The following is a 25,321-nucleotide window of genomic DNA, read 5'->3' on the forward strand; positions in this document are numbered from 1 at the left end:
CTTAACCCCACTGCCTTGCAAAAACCTTAAAAAAAACAAAAAAAAAAACAACAACAAAAGAAAGGGTACTAAGACCCTGATCTCCTACTGGTTCTGACAAGGCAGTGCAAAACAATGGAAAGAACACTGATTTTAGAGTTAGAGGTTCTGGGTTCAGATCCTAGCTCTAACCCTTACCTAACTCATGTTATCAATTTCCCTGGACTTCAGTCTTCTCATCTACAAAACAAGGGAGTTTATACAGCATGAATTCTATGAAATTCTAGATCTATCATTTTAGCCACATCCTCTTATGAACCCATCTGGATAGGATATCCCCTAGCATTGTTCTCCTTTTGCTTTATATCAGGCAAGGAGACATGGATGCCTGTCTATGTGTGGTAGCCCCCTTTCCCTTTTCAACATCTGGCTGCTTTATTCTAAGATTCCCTGTCCTCTTTGCTACCATCATTTTGTTATTTGTCCTTTATTCTCCAAGAGGATCATGACACCTGGAATGATGTCATGACTTGCAAATGATTTGGATTTAAGTGAGGCAGAGCAGTGGGAAATTATCAGTTCCTCTCTCCTATTCCAGAGTCATCTGAGTCCAGTGGAAAGGAATAGAGCAGGATGATGAGGGATGATCCCTATGCAGGAGACCTTGGCCTTTTCAGCTAAGGTTTATTCCAAGTCTTAGTTTTTCTAAGGTAATGGCCACTCAGTGATTAAGGCTAGGTAAGAAATGAGGCCAAAAATGGTCTCTTTTACTTAATCAAAATGTAAAAAAAATCAATCTGGGAGAGGAAGACAGGGTTTCTGGTCAAAAAATTGCTATTTACACTTATTCTGAATCATCAGAACCCAAACGATGATCAAATAAGGCTTGGACTGGAACCTGTTGCTGGCAATCAATGGAAGCCAGAATGATTTGGGTTGGACTGGAACCTATTGCTGGCAATCAATGGAAGCCAGAATAATTTGGGTTTGAGGCAAAATCCAACCCATAAATTTCAAGATATCTTGCAAGATGTCAGAGATTAAAATTTATATTCTTTTGGGCAGAGTACCTGCAAGTAAGGGGATGATTTCCTATGTGAACAGAGGAAGAGAAAGGAGGAAGGGAGAGGAGAGAGAGAGAGGGAGTAAGGAAGGGAAGGAAGGAAGGTGTTATGTTGCACAACTGGAACTGGCCAGCTGAATTCCCAGTGGGGCAGCTAGTAATACTCACAGATTATTGATTAATATTTATCTTTCATTCTCAAAAAAGGACCATTATTTGGGAAAGATGATGTCATGACTTACAAATGAATTGGATTTAAATGAGGTAGGGCTGTGCAAAGTGACCAGCTTCACTTTCTCCTCCGTAGTCATATGCCATCCTGCTCAAAGGTCACCTTGCTTGTTTTTCAGTCATGTCTAATTCTTTGTGACCCTATTTTAGGTTTCTTGGCAAAGATACTGGAGTGGATTTCCATTCCTTTCTCCAGTTCATTTTACAGGAGAGGAAACTTAAGCAAGTGACTTGTCCAGGGACACAAAGTTAGTAAATGTCTAAGGTCACATTTGAATTCAAGTTTTTCTGACTCTAGGTGCACTGCCCTAATTCACTGTGCCACCAATTACCCTTAACCCAAAAGTCAGATTCTCCCAAATTTACTGTCCAAGATCTTTCAGCCTTTCAGTTCTCTTCCTTCATTACCCTGTGTTCCTATCTCCCTGACCATAGGAAGAATTCAGGGAGGAAACTCCTTTCCTAGGAAGAGAAGTTGACTCACCATATCCTGAATTCTTTAATCCTCACCCAGATGTATATTAAGTTGGAGAGTTACACCAGCCTTGGTTCCCTCCCATTTCTCAATTAACAAGGAGTGTTACTAGTTGAAAAAAATTAATGACTCCCTTTTTCTCTGCTTTGACCTGGTTTCATCACTTGGTGGGGAGACCTCAGTCAGCTCCCTTTTGTTCTTCATTTAAGGAAAGAGAGGGGGGAAATAAGATCAGTGAGACAATTCTCTCCTAGGGAAAGGGAATACCTAATTCTTCCATCATTTCCTAAGTTTAAATTAAGGAGACATTATTGACAGGAGTGAAATACAGCTAGTCTTCTAGAGCATATGGTAACAAAGATCTAAAATGAAGATCCATAGTCATAGAATACTGGATTTAAAAGAAGGAGCCTTAAGAAAAAATTTAATTAAGTCTCCTCACTTTACCAGTGAAGAAACTAAGGTCCTCTAAGGTTAAGTGACTCGTCTCTAGTTACACAGGTAGCACAATCTGAATTTTAATTTACTTTTTTCTGATTGCATTGCAGGTGAGATCTCATTGAGAGGAAGAGGTAACAGAGTGGATGGGTGTCTGCCTCCCACTGATGAGGAGAACAAAGCAGTCTCATGGTAAAAGAAACCCAGAATTTTAGAGTTAGGGGAGGTCAAGTTTGATCCATAATTGAAATGAATTACTAATATAATAAGGCATAAGAGCTTTTAATTTAAAATGTCTGACAATTCTCAGGGATGGGTGGTGAGGTATTCTTGATCTTCTATTTTATCATTTCCTTCGGTATGCAAGCTCTACCTTGCCCCTCATCTCCCTCCAAAGATGCTCTTCAGAAGCTCTTGTAACTTAGTTTTTCAGCATTGTCTGGGGTTGGGACTGAGCAGAACTGAGAGTTTATTGGATTTTTCCATGGTCACACAGTTCCTATGCTTCAGAAGCAGGATTTCTGGATTCTAAGGCTGGCAGCGCTTACTTTACTCTCATCTTCACATAATACTCATTTAATGGTTTGCCAACTTAAATTAATCACTTAAAGGCTGGCTCCAACCCAGCCCAGCCTAGCACTACTAATCTGTGTGCAGTTGACTTCTCTGTTGCTGGAGAAGCATTCTAAGCTGCATTTACAAAGGCCACTGACCATCTTTATTTCACAGCATGAATTCTATATGAATCCTAGGAAACTAGCTCACATACAGCTAAGAGACAGCAATATCATCTTGTGGGCCCAAATCGGCACACATTTTATCAACACATATTGGTTCTTGTCCTTCCTTCCTGAAAGGGATGTTGGAAGGATCAAATGAGATCATCATAGAATTGTTTCTATGGGAAAATAGTTTCCAAGTTCCAAACTTTTGGACTTCAATTCTTTTGTAAGTTGCAGACCACCTACAGTATACCTGTGTATGGAAGGATCTGAAGTGATAGTTCTCCTGCTGGAAAGTCCCTTCTTCTGATTCCCTCCCTTTGTTCCTCCCTTCTTTCTTCCCTCCTCCCTTCCTTCCCTCCTTTTCTCCCTTTCTTCCTTCCTCCCTCCCTTCATCTCTGTCTTTGTCTCTGTCTCTTTCTCTCCCACCCCTTCTCTCAGAGCAGCTGCTGACCTGCCCAATTTTTGTGATACAATTCCATTAACATGTAACCTAAATTCCCTAAGTAAATTTGACAGATGATGTGACAATGAAATTGAAATTATTCATTTATTTTGGTATAATGCCTTTATTTGTTTATTGAGTTCAAAAACCCTTTATAATTCATTTCTCAAAAGAACATTTGCTGAACTCAAAGTTATAATACAGCATACTTTGTACTGATGACTCCTTCTATCTGGTGGGAGTTGTCAGGATTCCAAGAAGTTAACAAGGACAGGTGGTCTCTGAATGCCATTAAAGACCCTTGATTGAGTTTTGTCTGCTCTTTATTTCCTTTACTGGTCAATCATGGAGACCAAGGAACTTGCTCAAGATCACACACATATGTGACAGAACTGGGATTTGAATTCAGGTCCTAAGAATATAATTTCCAGTGTTGCTATTTTAGTTAGAAGATACTTCTGGCTTCTGAAGAATCTTTATAGCATTGCCATTCACAAAATGAGATAAAATGCCTTAGTCTATACCTTGTACTCAAATGGATTCATGCGGATTTCCTTCCAGAACTCATCCATTTCTGCCCATCCTGTGTAACTCTGGTCCTCTTAGAAGTGCACTCAATATATTAGGTGCTTTCCCTCAACATTGTAAGAATATCAGTGGAACATACAATTTTCCCAACAGCTATTCTTTTCATTTGCCAAATGGCTAGCCCATCTTTTTTTTTTCTCACCTTGCATTCTACCTGCATGTCTCCCTTCCTTTGAATATTTCTTAGTATTTCCTTATTTCATACGTATCATAGCTTATTCACACTTATCACAAGCCAAACCATTGCTCTTTGAGTAGTGTGCAAGTTTAATCCTTCAGAAACTGTACCGTTTCATAGGACCTAGCTATATAAGCCAACAGTACAATTTATTTTATTCAGTCATTTCAGCAGTATTCAATTCTTTGTGAGTCCATTTGAAGTTTTCTTGGCAAAGAGATACTGAAGCAGGTTGCTATTTCTTCTCCAGTTCATTTTATAGATGAGGAACTGAGGCAAACCAGGTTGAGTGACTTGCTCAAGGTCACAAAGCTAGTAAATGTCTGAGGCTAGATTTGAACTAAGGAAGATGAGTCTTGCTGACTTCAGATCCAGCATTCTATCTGTTATACCACCTAGTTGTCTACCAGTAGAACACTGGTCGTAAAAAGATTCACCCCACCTTACACTCAAAATTAGGATTTGATTGGTCTTCCTACTTAGTTCCTCCTAAGATTCAAGGGATAGAGAAAGAGAACTCCCACATATAGCTACTGAATGAACTGAAATAGTGTCTTATGACATTAATGCATTAGAAACATCCCTTCTTTTTACCTGTCTTAATCACTGAATGGGAATTGGCTCAGTCAGATTGTGATCTGGGAAAAGACCTTAGCATAAAAAGGCTAAGGTCTCCCACTGCATCCAGGGTCATCTCCAGTGATCCTGATCTATATCTTCTCTCACTGGATCCTGATGGCTCCAGAGCATAAAGTGAGGCTGTTAATCTAGCATAGTCTTCTTTCACTTAAATCCAATTCATTTGCCTGTCATGGCATCTTATCCCTGATGTCACAATTCTCTTCGAGACCAAAGAGCATCAAGCAACATCAACAACATTGTAGTTCTGTGGTGGGGATGTGGATACATACCCAATTGGCCAAAAGGCAAATAAGAAATAGTATTCTGTGTTTGAATAGCTGAATATTTGCAACATCTAAGCTAATTTTTACAATTTATAAAATACAACAAAACTTGTAACAGGAAAACACACACATACGTGCATGCAATACATGCTCAAACAACATGGATGTGGTCAGTTATGAAATACTTTTGAACCTTTTATAGCTAAAAAATCCAAGAACTAGTTGGAAGGATAATATGTAGTTAACAATCCCTCTACTAAGCTATTCAAATAATCTGTAAAGTGGTTGTAAATTGTAAATCTGATGTAATCTATAGTTAGCTTTGAAAGCTTAATTATCCAAGACCATAATATTGAAAAAATGCTATCTCATATCTACCTGTAAACATCAAGTCTAGTATATGTTGAACAAATATTTCCCATCTGCACAGATGTCTCATGTCTTTCCCTGAGGCACTATTCATATCAGATGAACACATCAATTTACATTTATTGTTATTATTATTAGTGATGATGATGATGATGATGATGATGATGATGATGATGATAATAATAATAATAATGATGAAATACCAAAAATCATTCAAGGTCACAATCAGATGTGTTAACTCACAGACTTCTTTTTTTTTTTTTAAGGTTTTTGTAAGGCAAATGGGGTTAGGTGGCTTGCCCAAGGCCACACAGCTAGGTAATTATTAAGTGTCTGTGACCAGATTTGAACCCAGGTACTCCTGACTCCAAGGCCAGTGCTTTATCCACTATGCCACCTAGCTGCCCCCACTCACAGACTTCTAAAGACAACTTGCACTATAACTTGGGAAAGTTGTTACTTAATTCTCACTTCTCACCTTTTCTTCTTGGAATTTCCCTACTTCCTAGTTTTAAAGTTTTGATGTCCTAGAAATGCAATGAAGTGAAAAAAAAAATGTTATGCTAGCAAATAGTTAACTCGTATTTTTCTATGCTGACTTTCTGCTTGAGCCAAACTCTCACAAACTCTGAAACTGATCAGAAATCTTCCTCATATCACATACTCTATGTTCAGTAAACATCCCCAAGCCATATGTCAAAGTTGTCATACCTCAAACCTGAACCAGAATCATCAGGTTCATGAGACACACAGTGTTGAGATAAGAATGTTATCCAAAAAATGAACAAATATCCTTGGACTACTTTTGATGTGCTTCCCTAAACCAGATCTATGCAGATAATATTCTTCCCTAAGCCCTCTTCAAACCCTCCCAGCTCATCCTCATTCTTGGCTTTCCCTATCCCTCCTCCCCTGCTAGCTTTTTCCTGGAATTTAGTCCTAAAAGAAACTCCACCTTTGCTCAACTTATCTGTCTCCCATAAGTCTAGGTCAATGAGTTCATAAATTCTTCAATCTGTACAACTGAAACTAAACTTCAGCAGTTTCACCCTGGATCCCAAGGGTGTAGAGGTTTGACAACAGAAGAGAATAACAGTTTCTAACTCTCATCCCCTCTTTTCTCCATAGTTTGATTGTAAATGTTTCCAAATGAATTTTTGAGTTTATTACTGTCACTGGGGTTCTGTGCTTTTAAATGTAAATAGTTTTTAAAAAGCCTTTGTGTTTTGTTTTTAAATGTTCCCAAGTCCTATACTAATAATACAGAAGTAATAAAAATGATAATTATAACCTCCTTCAATTCTAATTCAATCTATGTTATGAAAAGGATGGACAGAGGCAAAATAAGACAATATTAGCCAGGTAATGAAGATCCTGAGGTCAAAATGGTATCTGGGAAGACCTGGAACCCAGAAATCCTAGCCAGTGGAGTTTTGATGATTCTACTGTTTGGGTTAGCACCTAAACCTGTGTGATAAAACTGCTACTAGAATTACAAGCAAATATACCAATTGGCATAGAACTACAGACTGATTCACTCAAAATGATGTGATGATCAACTTAATCCAAGGGCTAGAAAACAAGAGGTACAAGTGTCATAAGATAAAACTAAAACAAATTAGCAAAACCAGTGCCCCACCTGTGGGAAATGTTTTGGGTGTAGATGGTGCTGACCACCAACCAAGAGTGCACATAGAATGGGGAATAGACTAAAAACATAAGTATTTCTATTATGTTCCATTTCCAAATTGGGTCCATCCTCTCCTCATGGTTCATCCCCTCTCCTCATAGTTCATCATTGATGCTGAACTTAGTAAAGTATTTATTTACTTCATCTTCTTTTGTGACATGGCTAATGTAGAAATGTTTTGGATGACTTTATATGTATAATAGATGTCATATTTTTTGCCTTCTCAACAAGTAGGAGTGGGATAGAAGGAGGAAGAGAATTTGGTACTGAAAATAAAAATGAAAAATTAAATTTGTTGCCATACCAAATACTTCCAAGCTATAGGAAATGCAAATTTTTCTGAATAAAGACCATGCAGATGTCAAAGCCATGAGGTTTCATAGCATCTCTGTTACCCTCTCTTGGAGTTGTCCTGCAAAGGCTTTCAGTGAATCTTTAAGGATGAGCTCATGCCCCAGGACTTTCATTCTATTAAAGTTACTTTAGCTACATTGCAAAACCAGAACAATTGCCTTAGAAAAGTTTTAACTCCATCTTGGTTGCTCCCAAAAAGATGAGTAAAAGGGAGAGACACCACCACTGACATCTTCATTGATTGCTGAAACATAACTCTATGAAAGGGAAGATGTCTGAGTGCTTTGCCAGTAGTGAGGTTACCTGAGAAGGAAGGTAGAGGAAAGGAAAACGTAGGTATTAATGGCTTATTAGATAATAACTTGGAGTATGAGTGTGTGTACACCCCTGCATGTGTTGAAGTGTGTGTGTGTGTGTGTTAGAAAGAGAGAAAGAGGGAGAGAGGAGAGAAGGAGAGAAGAGGGGCCAAAAGAAGGGAGAGGGGGAGCTAGAGAGAGAGAGAGAGAGAAAGAAAAGAGGAAGAGATAGAAAAGGGAGAAAGAGATGGATGGAGGGAGGAAAGGGGGAGGAAGTGAGAGAAGGAGGAGGAAAAGGAAAGAAAGGAAGAGAAAAGATGAGAATGGGAGAGAAAGGGAAAGAGAAGAGAGAGGAGGGATGGAAGGGAGAGGGAATGAAAAAAGAAAGACAGGAAAAACTAGAGAGTTCATGCATTGAGGAGATTGGGAGAAAAGGGTAGAAGAGGAAACTCTCTTCTAGGTGTAAGCAAATTACTTTATCTTTCTGATAATCAGTTTCCTCACTGAGTTTAACTAAATGTTCATTACAGTTCATTCCAACTCTAATCTGTGAACTACCATGATTTTAAGATGCTTACTGGGAAAGTTGGAAGTTAGTATGGCAGAAACTTGGATTAGACCAACACGTAACACCTTATACCAAGATAAGATCAAAATGGATACAGGATTTAGACATAAAAAAAACAATATTATAAGCAAACTAGGAGATCCAGGAATAGTTTGCCTGTCAGATCTATGGAAAGGGAAGCAGTTTATGATCAAGGAAGACATGAAGAACATCACTAAAAATAAACTAGACAATTTTGATTATATTAAATTAAAAAGCTTTTGCACAGACAAAACCACTGTACCAAGATCAAAAGAAATATAGTAAATTGGAAAACAATTTTTACAACTATTTCTGACAAAGGACTCGTTTCTAAAATATACAGAGAACCGAGTCAAATTTTTAAAAAGACAAGCCATTCCCCAATTGACAAATGGTCAAAGGATGTGCAAAGGCAATTTACAGATGAGGAAATCTAAGCAATCCAGTCATATGAAATTTTCTCTAAATCACTACTTATTAGAGAAATGCAAATTAAAGCATCTCTGAGGTACCACCTCACACTTCTCAGACTGGCCAATATGATCAGAAAGGACAATGATCAATGTTGGAAGGGATGTGGGAAATCTAGAACACTAACATATTGTTGGTGGAGCTGTGAACTCGTCCAACCTTTCTGGAGAGCAATTTAGAATTGCACCCAAAGGGCAACAAAAATGGGCATACCCTTTGATCCAGCAATACCACTACTGGGTCTATACCCTGAAGAGATCATGAAAAAGGGTAAAAACAGCACTTGTACAAAAATATTCATAGCAGCCCTGTTTGTGGTGGCAAAGAATTGGATATCAAGTAAATGTCCTTCAATTGGGGAATGGCTTAGCAAACTGGTATGTGCATGTAATGGGATATTATTGTTCTATTAGAAACCAAGAGGGATGGAAACTCAGGGAAGTCTGGAAGGATGTGCATGAACTGATGCTGAGCAAAATGAGCAGAACCAGAAGAACATTGTATACCCTAACTGCAACATGGGGGTGATGATCAACCTTGATGGACTTGCTCATTCCATCAGCATAACAATCAGAGACAATTTGGTGCTGTCTGCAATGGAGAATTCCATCTGTATCCAGAGAAAGAATTGTGGAGTTTGAACAAAGACCAAGGACTATTACCTTTAATTTTTAAAAAAACCCGTTATCTTATTATGTAATTTTACTAACTCTTATACCTTATTTTTCTTCCTTAAGGATATGATTTCTCTCTCATCACATTCAACTTAGATCAATTTATACCATGGAAACCATGTAAAGACTGCATTCGGGGGGGGGAGCAAGATTAGGGGGAAAATTGTAAAACTCAAAATAAATAAAAACTTTCTTTTATTTAAAAAAAAGAAATGCTGATGAAAAAGAAGCTACCGATATCAAAGGATATACAAAGGAGGATATAATTAGTGTTTCAGGTTCATGAAACAGAATGGTCTAATCATGCGTGCATGCATCAGACTTGCCCAAAAGATGCCTGAAAGCTATGAGCAGAAGGTCCTTGAATTTCATGATGAATAAAATTAGAGTTCAATTAAAAAAAAACACCATTAACTTATTATGTAATTTTGCTATCTCTTAAACTTTATTTTTTTTACTTAAGGATATGATTTCTCTCTCATCACATTCAACTTAAATCAATATATACCAGGGAAACAATGTAAAGACAAACAGACTGCCTTCTGTGGGGGTTGGGGGGGAGGGAAGCAAGATTAGGGGGAAATTGTAAAATTCAATATAAATAAATATATTTTTTTTAAAAAAGAGTAACTCTACAAATACTAATGTCTTATCTTATCTTGGGCTTTATTGAAGACAGTCTCCTATACAAACACACACACACATGTTACTACTCTCTCTCTCTCTCTTCCCCTCCTTTTTTCTCTTTCTCTCTGTGTCTCTCTCACAAACATACTACATGCTTGTTTTCTCCAATGCTTATAATAATGCAGAGCATATAGCAGGTAATCAACAGATGTCCGTTAAAGTGAATTGTTTTCAAGGATCCTTGAAGAATCACTCTGGGGATGACCTTTCTAGGATCTGTGATATGAAGAGGATAGACCCATGGGGTTCCTCTGGAAATCTATGGCCCTTTTACTACCATCTTCTGGCTGACTTTCCCGTCAGCCTGTCTTAAAGTGTGCTACCTAGAACTGGACACAACATCTCAGATTTTTGGCAGAACAAGTAAGGCATTCTAATTGGCTAAGTACCTAATGCTATTAGGGTATAAAGGGAGGCTGGCAGTACAGAAAACATCAAGCAATTAACCAGTATTTATTATGCACCCACCACAGGCCAGGATATACTGGACCTTGAAGATGCAAAGAAAAAAATGAAAGATTCTGTCATCAAGGAACTTGAATTCTGTCATTAATTAGGAATAGAAGATAGAACCTGGACTTGGACTTTTTTTTTCATCTGAGGAAAGTCCCAGAAGAAGAAATTCCTCTATCAATGTAGGTTGACATATTTCCAAGACTATAAACTTCAGAGTTGAGTAAGAAAAAAGGATTTGAACAAGGGTTTTCTTGTCTTTGACTAGACTAGTCAGTCAGTTAACATTTACTATCTATTTAACTCCCAGGCATTCAGCTAAATGCTGGGGAAGCAAAGGCTGACAAAAAGAATGGACTCCCTAAAGATTTTAGATCATTTTTGAAGGAGGGACCTCAACATATAATTAAGGGTGCTATAGTAGGTAGAGTAAGTTAGAAAGACCTGAGTTCAAAACCTCCCTCACACTAGCTGTGTGGACAAGCTTCTTCACCTTTCTATGACTCAGTATTTTCACCTGAACAAGGAGGGGGTTGGATTTTATGACCTCCAAGATCCCTTCTAGCTGTAAATCTACCATCTTATGAGTGTGTGTGTGTGTGTGTAAAAAAGTTACATAAGGCATCGCAAAAATCTTAGTGCACTTTTCTGTTAAGTCAAGGTAGGTCCTTAAATCACTGGATTCAGATCACTGAAGCAGAAAGGTTTTTAAAAATAATTTATTCCACAATATGAAGAATGAGGTATCATTTCAGCCAATATAGAAATCTACTTTGTTTGATGATATATCTATTTGTGACAAGGGTTGGGTTTTTTTTTTTTGTTTAGGGGCAGAGGAGGAATAAGGAAAAGTAGCAAAAACAATTTTACCTGTATATTGGGGGAGGGGAGAAGAATTAATAGAATTTAATTTTTAAAATAATTTTAAATAATAAGATAGTTCAGGGATTATTAACCTGGAAGACCCAATTAAGCATTTTGAGAATTGTCTTTCAATATAATCGGTTTCCTTTTCTGTTAGTTTCCTTTTATTTGATGTCAGCCCCTATCAGAAAAGAAGCATCTTGAGGGTGGGGACTGCCATTTTGGATTGACAGGTATGGCAGAGCAAGAGCCTGGAGTCAGAAAAGTCCTGAGTTTAAATACTAAACTAAAAAAATATTGAGTTTGTGACCCTGTATATGCTTTTTAACCTCTCTCAGCCTTAGTGTTCTCATATGCAAAAGGGGAATAAAGATCGTCCCTATTTCTCTTGAGATATTTATAAAGCATAGAGTATAGCACTCAGCACATAATAGGCTCTTGATAATGATAATGATAACGATATTTGTCCTTTGTTCTGGAAGAAGACCATAAGAGGGAGGTGATGCAAGACAAGCTTGTGAATTGGCTTTGAGTGAGGGGATGCTGTGTTAAGTCACCAGCCTCACTTTCTCCTCCAGAGCTGTCTGGGTCCAGTGGTCAGAAATGAATCAGGATGACTGGAAATAGCTGTAGATATGAAGCAATCAGGGTTAAGTGATTTGCCCAAGATCACACAGCTAGTAATTGTCAAGTGTCTAAGGAATGAACTCTGATCCTCCTGACTTCAAGACCAGGCTCTTAATAAATGCTTGCTGAAGGCTATTTATGGACCAAAGATCCATGTTGTATCTCAACTACTTGGTGCTGATGAAGCCACACTGAATAGTGATAGAGACATGATCTCAGAGTTGGGCTGAACATTTCCAAAGTGTTCTTAACAGATCATCAGCAATCTATGTGGAAGACATGGACCATTTACCTCAGGTTGAAGTCAATCTATCCCTATCTGAAGTTCAAACTGAAGTAGAACCTTTGAATGCCAGGTAGGTGCATATTGATAATGAAGTTGACATATACATTGCCAGAGCTAGCTCAATGTTTGGGAGGCTCTGAAATCGTGTGAGAGAAGTATTAGACTGGCTAACAAACTGAAGATCTATAGAGCCTTTGTGCTGACCTCACTGTTGTGTGCCTGTGAAACCTGGCCACTCTACAAGAACCATGCCAAGAAATTGAATGACTTTCATTTAGGAATGACTTTCATGGAGGATTTTTGAATATCACCTGGCAGGTGACAATGAGGTTCTTCTCCAGCTAAACTGCCAAGCCAAATGTTACTACAGGGCCTACCTAAGGATTGGCCACATTATTCAAATGACAAACATATGCTCACCAAAAAAGATGATTTTTATGGGTATGGGGTCAGAAGAAGCAATGGGACACTGAAAACAGGTCTCTCAAGAACTTTGGAGTTGATTAGGCAACATGGGAGACCCTGGCACAGTATGGCATGCCCTCAACAGAGGTGTGTGCTCCATGATCAAGGCATAATTGGAAATAGCTCAAAGGAAACGGAGATGCCAAGAGTTTAGAGTACCCACCCCAGGTGTTCAAATGAACCATTTGTGCCGGACCTGTGATAGAGCATTCCGAGCTCCTATTGGTTAGCTCGGCCAGGATTGGACACATTGTAACTTATCGCTAAGCTATATTGTTTTGGTCTTCTTTGATAATGAAGGAAAAGAACCAAGCAAACCAACGATCAATAAATGTGCGCCGACCTAACTTGAAGTCCTGTGTAGGGGCAGCTAGGTGGCACAGTGAAAAGAGCACCGACCATGGAGTCAGGAGGTCCTGAGTTCAAATGCGGACTCAGACACTAATGAGCCAGCTGTGTGGCCTTGGGCAAGTCACTTCACCCCACTGCCTTGCAAAAAAACTAAAGTAAGTCCTATATATTTTATGCACTTTAGAAAATTGTCTAGAGATCCTGGAGGGCAGAACCGGTGTTTTTCGCTTTATAGGCCACTGCATACTGGTAATAAGTGCGCCCTGATTGGATGATGCTAGAGGGGACACGGGACAATCTTCCCAGAAAAGGTAAAGAATCACTGTTGGAATCCGTGTCGCTCCTTGCACAGCGCAGAAAACGGAGGCCCAGGGCGGCCGGGCCAGGATGCTCCCGGGGTCGCGGATGCTCCCGGGGTCGCGGGGCCAGAGAGCCAGAGGCGACACTCACACCCGAGCTCTCCCGCCCAGCTGCATCGCGGCCGGCACAGAGGGTCAGGACCCGTCGGTGGGGGAGGGGCCGGGGGCAAGGGGCCGCCGGGGTCTCGCATCTAGCGGCTTCTCCAGCCCCGGACTCGGGTGGGGCGGGACCGAGGGTTTCACGCTTAAGAGTTTGGGGGCCGGATGGGGAGGGGCTCAAAGCCGCGAGCGAAACGCGAACTCACCCGCAATCCGGCAGCCGGGCCGCCGTAGCTCGTGCCCTGAAGTCGAGGCTGCGGGAGGAGGCGCAGCCGTAGCCGCCGCCGCCAGCGCCGAGAGGAGCCGCGCCGCCGGCGCCGGACTCTGACGTCACGAGGCCCCGGCAGCCACTCCCGCGCCGGATCAGGTATCACGCTAGCCGGGGCCGGAAATGGGGCTCGGGCGCTTTGCCCCGGTTGCCATGGCGGTATTTCTGCGGCCTCGTCGGAAGCTTTTCGGGGCTTGCTGGGGTGGCTGGGGCGCCCGGGCCTCGGCCCTTCCACAGCGGCAGCCGCTGCGGAGGCTGAAGAGCACGAACCCGTTCACCCGGGAGCAGGAGGAGGAGTGGCGGCGGCGGAACCGCACCGTGCTCACCTACGTGGCCGCGGCCGCCGTGGGCATGGTCGGGGCCTCCTATGCGGCCGTACCCCTCTACCGCCTCTACTGCCAGGTGAGACGCGGAGCCGCGCGCCCCTCTTACACACGCCGGGACCTTGAGGCCCAGAGCGCAGGCCGAGGTCGCGAAGAGACGGGGAGCGGTGCCGCGGCGGGGAGACGAGGACGGCGGTTCGAATCCCAGCTCGGCCCCCCGGGCGCCCGGGCGACCCTCCTCTACGGGCCTCAGTTTGCTCGTCTCTACTGGGGGGTTAAAAAGTAGCACCTACCTCTCCTCGCCTTTCCTCGTTTGGATCGAGTGGGATAATTTATGTAAAGCGCCTTGCCAATTTTTAAATATTATGAATGCAAGCTAGAGCAGCTCAATCCATGACTTCTCAGTATTTATTTTCTTTGACTTCTGTGTAGCTTTTAATGCCGTTTGACCGACTCCCTGCTCTGGAGAGTTCACCCTCCTTTGGCTTCTGTGACACCGCCCATATTACCATTCATCCAGCAAAGGTTTATTGTTCTGTTCGAGAAATATTTATTGAGAATCTACTATTAGAATCTTTATAATGATCTTTAGGAATATAAAAAGAGATTTAAAAAACTGCCCTCCAGGAGCCTATCTAATGGAGATAAAAATACAAACACAGATACACCCAAACTAGCTGAATACTGGACAAAATGAAAATAAAAGAAAACAGTAAGACTTAAGGAAGGGAATAGGGAAGGCTTTCTGTAGAAGCTAGGATTTCAGTTAAGCCAGGGAAGTCAATAGATAGAGCAAAGCCTGGAGAGCATTCCAAGAATGGAGTAAACAGCCAGAGAAAATGCTCTGAGCCAGGAGTGTTTTGTTTTTGAAAGAGCCTCTAAATCGGTTTCACTGGATTCGGAGTAAATATGGAAGAGTAAGGTGTAAGGAAACTGGAAAGGCAGGAGAGGGTTTAGGTTATGAAGTATATGATGGGTACTGACTACTATATGTATCCCTGGGGGACACACAGTTCCTACTTACCAGGCTACTAGGCAGCCCCACTGGCCTTGAACACCTTCACATCTGACCACCTCCCTAGTTGTTGAACCTCAATGTCTTCCCCCCTCCGGGATCACATATAAACTTCTCTTTGTTACTTAAAGTTCTTTAAAGCATGGTTCCACCAGCCTGATTACACATTACTTCTCCCATGAATTTTATAGTTTTTTGCTATTCTTCATACAAGACAGGTCATGTCTTTGGGAACAGACCTTTTTCCCTTTTCCTAGAATTCACTGCTCTCATCTCCAGCTTTGGGAATTTCCATCACTATTCCATTCAGGTGCCACCTTTTGCATAAGGCTTTTCCTGGTAGTGCTTCTATATCCCAAATTCTGTTTATCTTGTATCTACTCTATGATTTGCAGAATATGTGTGTGGCTGTGTGTATACACACAAATACATACACATACACATTTTCCTCTTTAGAATGTATGCCCTTTGAGAGTAAGTATTTTTGCTTTTATTATTCTTATATACATGCTTAGTACAATGTTGGGAACATGATAAATACTTTTAATTGAATATAATTAAATCTCTAGAACTGGTGAAATGGCTGGACCATTGGGTCCTTAGTGATGTCATTAGAATAAAATACCAGTTGCCCTTCGTTAGTGGTAGTTTCTGCTTTTTTCAGTGATCTGAATTGGAAATGAATTAAGATGTTCAATACTTAAAAGTAATTATACAGATGAAGACATTTCCCATTTATCTTAAAGTTGCACTGATAATAACAAAAAGTGTTAGCAAAGCATGTATATTTTGAAGCAATTAGGAATACTGTCACAATTGTGTGATTTAAAGGCATTTGAAGACTTTTTTTTAAATAGTTCTTTGCTCCATTGAGAATTGATGGAAAACAGCCGTGTTTGGGGGTATAAGGACTTGGTTGAAATCTTTGGCCTCAGGTTGCAGTTAGGTGGATTCAGGAGGACTTGATGCTTTCTGAGTGACCCTGGGCAAGTCATTTACTCCCCCATTGCCATGACACCCCCCTCCCCCCTAAAAAATCTTTGACCTCTGAGGTACCTTCAGGTTGTAGATCTTTATTGTTGTCTAGTTGTTTTAGCCATATCCAACTCTTTGTGACCCAGTGGGGTTTTGTTGACAAAGATATTGAAGTAGATTGACATTTTACAGAAATGTAAAGAAACTGAGGCAAACGGGGTCACATAGCTAGTAAGTGACCAGATTTGAACTCAGGAATTTAGGAATACTCCTAACTTCCAAACTCCAGGACCAGCACTCTATTCTAGCTGCCCCCGTAGATCAGGGATCCTTTAATCCTATGGCAATGTTTTAAAGGAACATTTCATAATTATGATGTGCCTTTATAAAAATTTAAAAGTCTTGTGTTTAATAAATTGTAACAATTTTCCCCCTAGACTACAGGACTTGGTGGATCACCTGTAGCTGGTCATGCTTCAGACCAGATTGAGACTATGGTGCCCGTTAAGGATCGAATCATTAAAGTCACCTTCAATGCAGATGTACATGCAAGTCTTCAATGGAATTTTAGACCTCAACAAACAGAAGTATATGTAAGTGATTGACACATTTAATAGTCCAAGCTTAATGTTAGAACCTTAAAGTTTATCTCATTAAAATCCCTCTTACTGCAAATAAGTAAACTAAAACTCAGAGAGGGCTGACCCTTCCTGGGACATCAGGAGGTAGAACTAGATAATAACTTTTAATTCAAAACTGAGTTCTTGTTATTTTAAGCAATTACAGGTCTTTAGAAAATTACTCATCAAAATATTTATCAATTACAACAGAACCTCAGTTTTTGAATAATCTGGTTTACGTATGCTTCACTGGATAAGGAAAAATTTTTTGCAAAATTTGTATTGCAGGACAAACATTCACCGTACGAACATCATGTTTGAGACAAAAAAAATTTTTAATGATAATGAGGTGTCACATTTCAGGACATTCTTTAAAAAATGTCAAAAACAAGTGTCGTTGGATAATTCCTAGTCAGAAGTGAACATTAAAGAAAAAAAAATCAGTGTGTCAAAATATGAAAGTGATTCTAAAAAATGAAAAATAGATGAAGTCAGTAGTCTTACTTTTAATGAAAACAGCATAATAGAGTAACAATCCCAACCTTCAAATCTCCAATGTTCTCATGGAAGGAAATTCTCCTTCCAAACAATAACTCTTCCTCCTTTTCCCTCTTGGCTCCCTCATGCTGGCCATGACTCCTCTCAGAGGTAGAGTACAGATTAATTTGTCTAATTTTCAGTTTTTATTGTGTACTAATCATTGCTATTGTATTTCAAGTGCATTCGGGACCAAAAAAAATTTACTTAAAATTATAAGTAATTATTTTTGTATGAATATTTTGAGGATGTAGTACCAGTCATCCTATCTTATATTATTTCCCATGGGAAAATTTGCTTTGCAATACAAATAAATCTCATGATGAACAGAATCTTGGAACAAATTAAATTCATAAACCAAAGTTCTACTGTATAACTAATAATAATCACTTTAATGATTAATTTCTTAGTCTCTCTCTCTCTCACTCTCCTTTCTCTTATCTTTACTTATTAACTGCCTTTCTCTCCTCTCTCCCCTGTATATATTTTTTCTACTATTGCTTCCAAGAATTGAGCGTCTCAACATTTCAAGAACTCCTGGATTCTATTTGAAATAATCATGATGAGCATTAGTATCATTGCTGTAAAACCTTGATTAAAATACTTGCTAGACTTCGTATTCTCTTTAACTGAGAGCCAGAACTTTTTATTTCCTTTAATTTCAACCCTCACTTGACCTTCTCTTCAAAAACCATTACATGTCTTTATTCTTCTTGTTTCTTCCTCATTCCTCACTCCTTTTCATCTACTCCTATGATCAGTTCTATATGATCCTAGGTCCTTAAACAACCTTTTCTTGAAACTTCAGTTACTTTCATCTCTCTTAGTTCCCCATTACTGCCATACTTCTTGAAAGTTTTTACATTTGATTAATACCTTCACCCCCCCCCCCATTTGTTTGGGGGTTTTTTTTAGATTTTTCAAGGCAATGGAGTTAAGTGGCTTGCCTGAGGCCACACGGCTAGGTAATTATTAAGTGTCTGAGGTTGGATTTGAACCCAGGTACTCCTGACTCCAAGGCCGGTGCTCTATTCACTGCGCCACCTAGCCACCCTTATTTTCTTCTTAATACCTGACCTTATCACCTTATGAAACTAATCTCAAAAACCCACTTTAAATTCTCTTCTGATGACCTTTTCTGCAGGATTTGACAGTATTGACCAATTCCTCCTTTGGATATTTTCAATACTCTTGACTTTAAAGTCAATACTGTTTTTCTATACCCCTCTTATTCCTTCCCCCCCATTCTCTGGCTCCTTTTCTTTACCCTTCTTAAAAGTTCTGTCCTTAACATCCTAGTATCTAAGCCTTATGAATAGGTTTGAAATTAGGGAACATAATTATTTAGTATGAGAAGGATTTAAGAGAGATGATAGACTCAGTGTCACAACTAAGAAGTCCATTGCTCTGTCCATAGTGATTCATTTTTTTCTTCAGTGATTTATTCATTTCTTAGTGTGCTTCATATCTTTTATTTTCCAAACTCCTTTTATGATGAACAATATCTAACCTTCTCTAAGGAGATGGGGGCATCCTGCCTTGGCTTTTTCAGATTCCCCTCCTCCTCTATTCTTCAATTCCTGTTACGTTACCTATTCTTTTTAGGTCAGAAAAATGGAGGTATAACTCTTCTTCATTAAGACCTTTACATAGATCCTTAATCCTATTCCCACTATCCTTTTCCTGATTCTGAATTCAGCTCGTCTTTCTCATGGAATCTTCAGTTTTTCCTTCTTTCAGCATGCTTCCTATTCTTTCAAATGTGCTCAAATATCTAATAACCTCAATTTTTTTTAAACCCTTTTAGTCTAACCAGGCACTATCCCATCTTTATCTGCAGATGTCTTCATTTTGTCATTATCTAGTCTTAACCCTGTGACATCCAATTTCTGTCTTCACTCTGCTGAAACTCTTTCATTGAATCCCTGAAGCCATAATGGTCTTTGAATTCTCCTTGACCCCCTCTACATTTGAATACTCCTGTTTACTTGATTTTTTTTCTCTTTTCTTGGTTTAAGACTCTTCTTGTTCATCATCCCTTCATTAGTCTCTGTCTTCTTCCTGCTTTCTCATTTTTTGTGTTTCCTAAGGGCCTGTCTTTGACCTTCAACTCTTTATAGTCTCTCCTTTGGCAATCTCTATGTCTAACTAATTGTGTAAAAAACTTGAAAGTCTCTATACTTAGACTTGTTTCCTAGCTGTGGTCATATATTTTTAGCAGCCTTCAAGAATATTGTGTATTCTTAGATATTCCATGGAGATGTCCTTTTATCCAACACACTCCAGGTTTGCCTGACTTGTCTAGTTTGTCTTCTGTTTGCTCTACCAGGTGATAGACTAATATGACTCTTTCCCATTTTAATCTGTGTTTTAACACACACACACACACACACACACACACACACAGAATCCCACTTAGTGACCTAAGGTCATTTGTAAAGTAGGTATGATAATATCTATATCTTCTCTCATGCAGTTGTTTTAAGGATAAAATGAGTTATTACATTTAAGCACTTTTTGAATCTTAAAGTGCTAAATAGATGTCAGTAATTATTTCAGCAGAAGTGATCTACCCTGTTTTCTGTTCCTGGTCATTCTTCTTACCTCCTTGTCATTGTTCTTTGTCCTTCATTCACAAAAAGGACCATGATATCGTGAAGGTGATGCCATGACTTGGAAGTGAACTGGAAGTAAGTGAGGGAGGACTGTGCAAAGTCATTGACCTCATTTTCTCCCCCAGAGATGCAGTGGGAGACCATGGACATTTTAAGCTAAGGTCTTTCCCAGACCTCAGTTTGACTGAAGCAATGCCCATTCAGTGATTCAGGCTAGGTAAGAAATTAGGCAAAGAATGGCCCCTTTTACCTAGTTGAAAAAAATTAATTTGAGAGGGGAAGACCCTCAGAGTTTCTAACCAAAACAGAAACAATTGCTATTTACATTCACTCTGTCTTACCTTTTTAATTTTTGTAAACACTATCTCATTTAGTTATTTTGTTATAGTTAATGTTTCTGTCTCATAAGAGTAGGCACTGTGTATCTGTTTCACAACAGAGCTTTGCACATAAGACACTTATAATATATGTTGAATTGAACTATTTTAGAAAATCTTAAAAGTGTTTTTACTCCCTGTCCTGCTCCACTAAGTTTGTAATCGGTTTGTGCTTAGATATTTAAGGCCTTTCCAGGGCTTCATATACGTAATAATCCTTCTTATTAGAAGATAGATATAGAAGATATAAGAAGAAATCTGCATTAATTCTAGCAGATACTATGAAATTCCTTTTAAAAATAGAGAACTGGGTTCAAATACTGCCTCTGACCCAGACTGGTTATGTGACCCTGGGCAAGCTATATAACCTCTCAATGGTTTAGGCAGCTCTCTAAGATGCAGAGAAAGTAATGATCAACACAGGAAGTTTCTTCATTTGTAAATTCTTTATACCAATGAAATCCATAGGTCCAATCTTTGTCCCTTGTAATCTCTTGTTTAAATTACTGAGTCTTAATCACCTAACAGAGAACATATATTATTAAATGGGCTAATATGCATTTACATTTAAAGAAGAATTCAAGTCTAGAGGAGAATATTGAGTCAGTATCTACATGGTGTGGTAGAACAGGGAGACTTGGGCTTGTATCCCGACTGCTGTTTATTAGTACTATCAGTTAAGCATCTCGTTTGTCTCATCTATAAAATCATAATAATAAATTGTATTTTGATTGAAAAGGGATGCTGTGAGGAACATCGCACACATACACACAAAAAAATCATTATTGTTTACATATTTTAGGGGCAGCTAAGGCCCTAGAGTCAGGAGAATTAGCATTCCAATTTAGCCCCAGACATTTGATGCTTACTAGCTATGTGACCTTGGGCAAGTCACTTAACCCTGATTGTCTTGCATCCAGGGCCTTCTCCAGTAGTCCTGATCCATATCAGGTCACTGCTCTCTTTCTCTGGAAGAGAAAGTGAGGTTGATGACTTAGCATATCCCCACCTCAGTCAAATCCAATTCATGTGATTGTCATGGCATCACCTCCCTGACATCATGGCCTTCTTTGAAAATGAAGGAAAAACATTATTATAATACATTTTAAATTGAAATTTTATGGAGTGTGCTTCTTATTCGTTTATACAAGTCTTAAGTCTTATCAGATATTAGTTATAGAAGTATTTAATCTCCTGCTCTCACAATGATTTTTGAGATGTTACTTAATCACCCCAGGCCTCCATTTATATAGCTGAAAGATGAGGGGCTGGATTAGATGATCTCTTTTTGCCTTTTTCTCAGTTCTAAATCCTATTCTGTGTTTTCATTTGGGTGTTTGTTGGTCTGACAATTGAGATAAATGATCAAATTAATAGGCAGTTGAAGAACAAAAAGTTATAGACAAAGTACATATTATTTCTTTTTTCTTCAAAACAGGTGGTACCAGGAGAGACTGCACTGGCATTTTACAAAGCTAAGAATCCTACTGACAATCCAATAATTGGAATTTCTACTTATAATGTTTTGCCATTTGAAGCTGGACAGTATTTCAATAAAATACAGGTATATTAAATACAAAATCATCAAAAAAAAAGTTAAAGAGTATAGATAGCATAACTGCCATCTCACAAAATTTGTTACTATATTTTGGATGATTTAAGAAAAATTGACATGATCTTGAAACTTATTCTGCTCCAAAAATGAAGTATAAATTCAAAACTTTGAGGGTCCCCCCCCCCACCTCGGATTATTTGTTCAAGATTTTCAACGATTGACCTTCAGAGCAACTTAGAACTCCTACAGCAAGACAAAGTGTATTTGAAGACTAGCTCATTTAACAGGCTACAGCTATCTGAAATCAGGTTTGGTCAATAAAATCTTTAAAATTTACCAGTTCTATATTGAATTCTAGTGTGATAAAGTAAATAAAAATAAATTGGAATACTGTTTCCAATGTGAATCCTAGAATTATATAACTGTAAAAGTAGAAAAGTTAATTCTTTCTTTTCAATTTCTAGTGCTTCTGTTTTGAAGAACAAAGACTTAATCCTCAAGAAGAAGTAGATATGCCAGTATTTTTCTTCATTGATCCTGAATTTGCTGAAGATCCAAAAATGGCAAAAGTTGATGTGATCACTCTCTCTTATACATTTTTTGAAGCAAAAGAAGGACATAAGTTGCCAGTCCCAGGTTATAATTGAACTTAGAAACATCTTTCCTCTGCCCTTTCTTAATTCTTTTGTCCCAGTTTTATAATTTTTTGAGAAATCATGTTCTCAGATCCTTTTGAATGACAAATATCATTGGGGAAAAAATTTTTATTTTAAACAAAATTCACATGTATTTATAATATTTTGCTCAATCTACTTTATTCTCTCTTAGTTTTTATGAACCCATAAGAATGGAAATACTACTGAAGAAAACTCTAGGTACAAATTTCAGCCTAAAACCATATTTGTAAAAATAGCACTCAAATTATTCTCTTTTGAAAGTAGTATGTCAAAAAAGAAAGAAAAATATGCTCATTTGCTTAAGCATGCAAGTGTGGTGCTGATGATCTTTGAGGATTATGTGAGAATCAAAGCTGCTTTTAACTCTAAAATGATATCCTATAGATCATCTTATTCATCTCTTCTGTTGAAGATGCTGAAGCCCTGAGAGATAAAATAATTGGCATAACATATTATTACACAGCTAGATGGCCCACTTCAAGATGGCCCACAATAGCACAATGGAAAGTCCAGTAGGAGATCTGGGTTCTAGTCACTCATCTTGAAATGCACTTTGCTTTTGTTTTGTTTTGTTATGCTTCTAAAGTCAGTGACTTTTAATTTGGCAGGTATATTCAAATTGAATTTTGGGTTCAATTGAATTTTATTCATTTTGATTCAAATTGAATCTAGAAGAAACCTGGTCAGTCAGTTCCAAAAGTGTTCCATGGTATGTTCCCTCAGGGAAGTGCTATGTTTGAGAATTGAAAAATATTTTTCTCTTTTAATTGGATTCTTATTTCAGGCTTTAGGTTCAATGACTTGTGATAACTTACAGGCTAAGCTATGAACCCTACAAAATTTGCAAAAAATATTTAACTATTTAGGGATTACAGTCTAATCCAAGGCAAAGAGCAAATGTAGGATTTGAATTTTAAATTCTTTAAATTTTTTTCCATTAAAATTCAATCGCTATTTTATATTTGAAGTACTTATATATTTTAATTTTGAGGCAGTTAACATGGAAACAATGCCCTTCTAAATTAGAAATGAAGTATATTAGTATTTTTACCAGATTACATTCATAGTGAGGATTCCAAACTCTTGGATACTAACATCTCACTGTATGGTACTGTGTGCTTTTTCTTGGCATCAAAGAAACTTTTGTGAAGAGACTGTTAACTTATATATTAAATTATTTTTAATATTGCTTTCTTTGTCTACTTTTTCTTTAATACTACCTAACCTTTATAATACAGATGTATAATTTCAGTGTGTGTACCATGAATAAAATCTTTGTTCTTAAAAAAAATGCACATTTTACAGTTAAAAAGAAAATATATTTTATTAAGGTTAAAAATCATTTAAAAAGTCAGCTTTATAAATTTTCCAATGGCTGTTACAAATATGAAATGTAAACTACAATAATTGCAGGCTTTAAGCCCCAGCCCAAAATGTAAAGGGCAGAAAATATTCTCAGAAGTGCAAAATTATTTTTACATTCAATTTTAATTATGTGAAGGCACTTAAATGATATTTTTCCTGATTTACAACTCCAGTTTATCAAATATTTTATGATTTATTCAAGGAGTAATAAAATAGTTTTCATCTACTGTTACTGTAATCACAGGTGTATGGTGATGTCGATAGATTTCTCTAAAAAAGATCTGCAAAAATAAAAAAGGTAAAATGCTAAATGACTATACTATTTTTTTACTTATATTAAAGGTGATTAGGGAGTAGAATGTATCTACACCTCTAATTGTTTTTGATGCCCATTAAACCTCTCTCAGGGATAATGCTTATTACCAATCTCATAAATTTATACAAAGTTTAAGACATTTTTTTAAAAGCTCATTACTTTTTGAAAGGAAATTTATACAAAAATCCCAACGTTTTTGGTTCTTTGATTTTTGGGGGGTTTTGTACAATTGACTTTTGGAGTACTACTGAGAATTTTACTCTATGTTGTGATATTAAGAGAGAGAAAGAATGGATACCAAGAAAACCTCGAATAGGGTCACAGAGTTGGATATGACTGAAGATGACAGAACAACAAGAAGGAAAAGAATAGAGCCTTGCAGAAGCCAGTCAGTAAAGGATTACAAAGTTCTATATGCTAAAAACCTTATATCATTTACATAGATAAGTTCTTTTATGCTATAAATTTCCCTTTTAAAAAAGTTTATACCACCTAAATTTGCCCTTGTATCACTCCTAGAGAGCCAAAAGACTCAAGGAATTGAACTTTTTCTATAATCTCAGAAAGTGTTCCTGTGCCTAGCATACATTGCCTCTGATCAACTCTGACAATGCCATTGATCTATAAAGTTTTCATTACTATTGATGTCAATATGTATTAACATTAACTATCAGTTTTAATACATATTAACAATATATATTACATAAACATTACATATTAATGTCAAGTAACAATATATTGATGTTAATATGTTATTAACAGTTATGTAAATCAGTACACTTCTGATGTGGTGATAATGTAGTCAAGGCTTCCCTTCAGTTACTGAAATGACTGTCTCAAGTTCCTAATAAATTCAAGAGATTAAGCATTAAGTAATATTTATTTTTTGTGTGCCTTTGACACTTTATATTATTCCCATTTTTGCTGATGAGAAAATTGAGGCATGTAACAGTTAAATGACTTGCTCAGGGTGACACAACCAGGACATGTCTGAGGCAGTATTTGAACTCTGGTCTTGCT

General features: G+C 38.1%; 3 protein-coding genes across 8 annotated transcripts in view; 1 reads left to right on the forward strand and 2 right to left on the reverse strand.

The window, feature by feature from the left end:
• The window catches only part of STXBP4 (syntaxin binding protein 4), a 223,244-nt gene extending 208,615 nt beyond the window's left edge, over window positions 1–14,629 (reverse strand). The window contains exon 1 of one of the 3 annotated variants that reach the window (XM_074223680.1): window positions 14,543–14,629. The gene's annotated coding sequence lies outside the window, so the exon portion shown is untranslated. Of the gene's footprint in view, window positions 1–13,864; window positions 13,952–14,542 lie in introns of those variants that run through there. The other 2 variants (XM_074223679.1, XM_074223681.1) reach the window with 2 other exon arrangements.
• On the forward strand, window positions 14,016–24,775 carry COX11 (cytochrome c oxidase copper chaperone COX11). Its single transcript, XM_074223686.1, has 4 exons — window positions 14,016–14,328; window positions 16,677–16,832; window positions 21,827–21,952; window positions 22,408–24,775. The coding sequence occupies exons 1-4, from the start codon at window positions 14,050–14,052 to the stop codon at window positions 22,588–22,590; spliced, it is 744 nt and encodes a 247-aa protein (XP_074079787.1). The 5' UTR covers window positions 14,016–14,049; the 3' UTR covers window positions 22,591–24,775.
• The window catches only part of TOM1L1 (target of myb1 like 1 membrane trafficking protein), a 71,956-nt gene continuing 61,176 nt past the window's right edge, over window positions 14,542–25,321 (reverse strand). Inside the window, exon 16 of one of the 4 annotated variants that reach the window (XM_074223683.1) lies at window positions 14,542–14,784. The gene's annotated coding sequence lies outside the window, so the exon portion shown is untranslated. The other 3 variants (XM_074223684.1, XM_074223682.1, XM_074223685.1) reach the window with 3 other exon arrangements.

This window comes from Macrotis lagotis, chromosome 2, assembly GCF_037893015.1.
Source record: "Macrotis lagotis isolate mMagLag1 chromosome 2, bilby.v1.9.chrom.fasta, whole genome shotgun sequence".
NCBI lineage: Eukaryota > Metazoa > Chordata > Mammalia > Peramelemorphia > Peramelidae > Macrotis > Macrotis lagotis.

Excerpts from the sequence above, each read along its gene's own strand:
- COX11 (XM_074223686.1), top strand. The coding sequence starts at position 14,050 with ATGGGGCTCGGGCGCTTTGCCCCGGTTGCCATGGCGGTATTTCTGCGG. Across the intron at positions 14,329-16,676 it reads TCTACCGCCTCTACTGCCAG|ACTACAGGACTTGGTGGATC; the intron begins GTGAGACGCGGA and ends TTTTCCCCCTAG. Across the intron at positions 21,953-22,407 it reads AGTATTTCAATAAAATACAG|TGCTTCTGTTTTGAAGAACA; the intron begins GTATATTAAATA and ends TTCAATTTCTAG.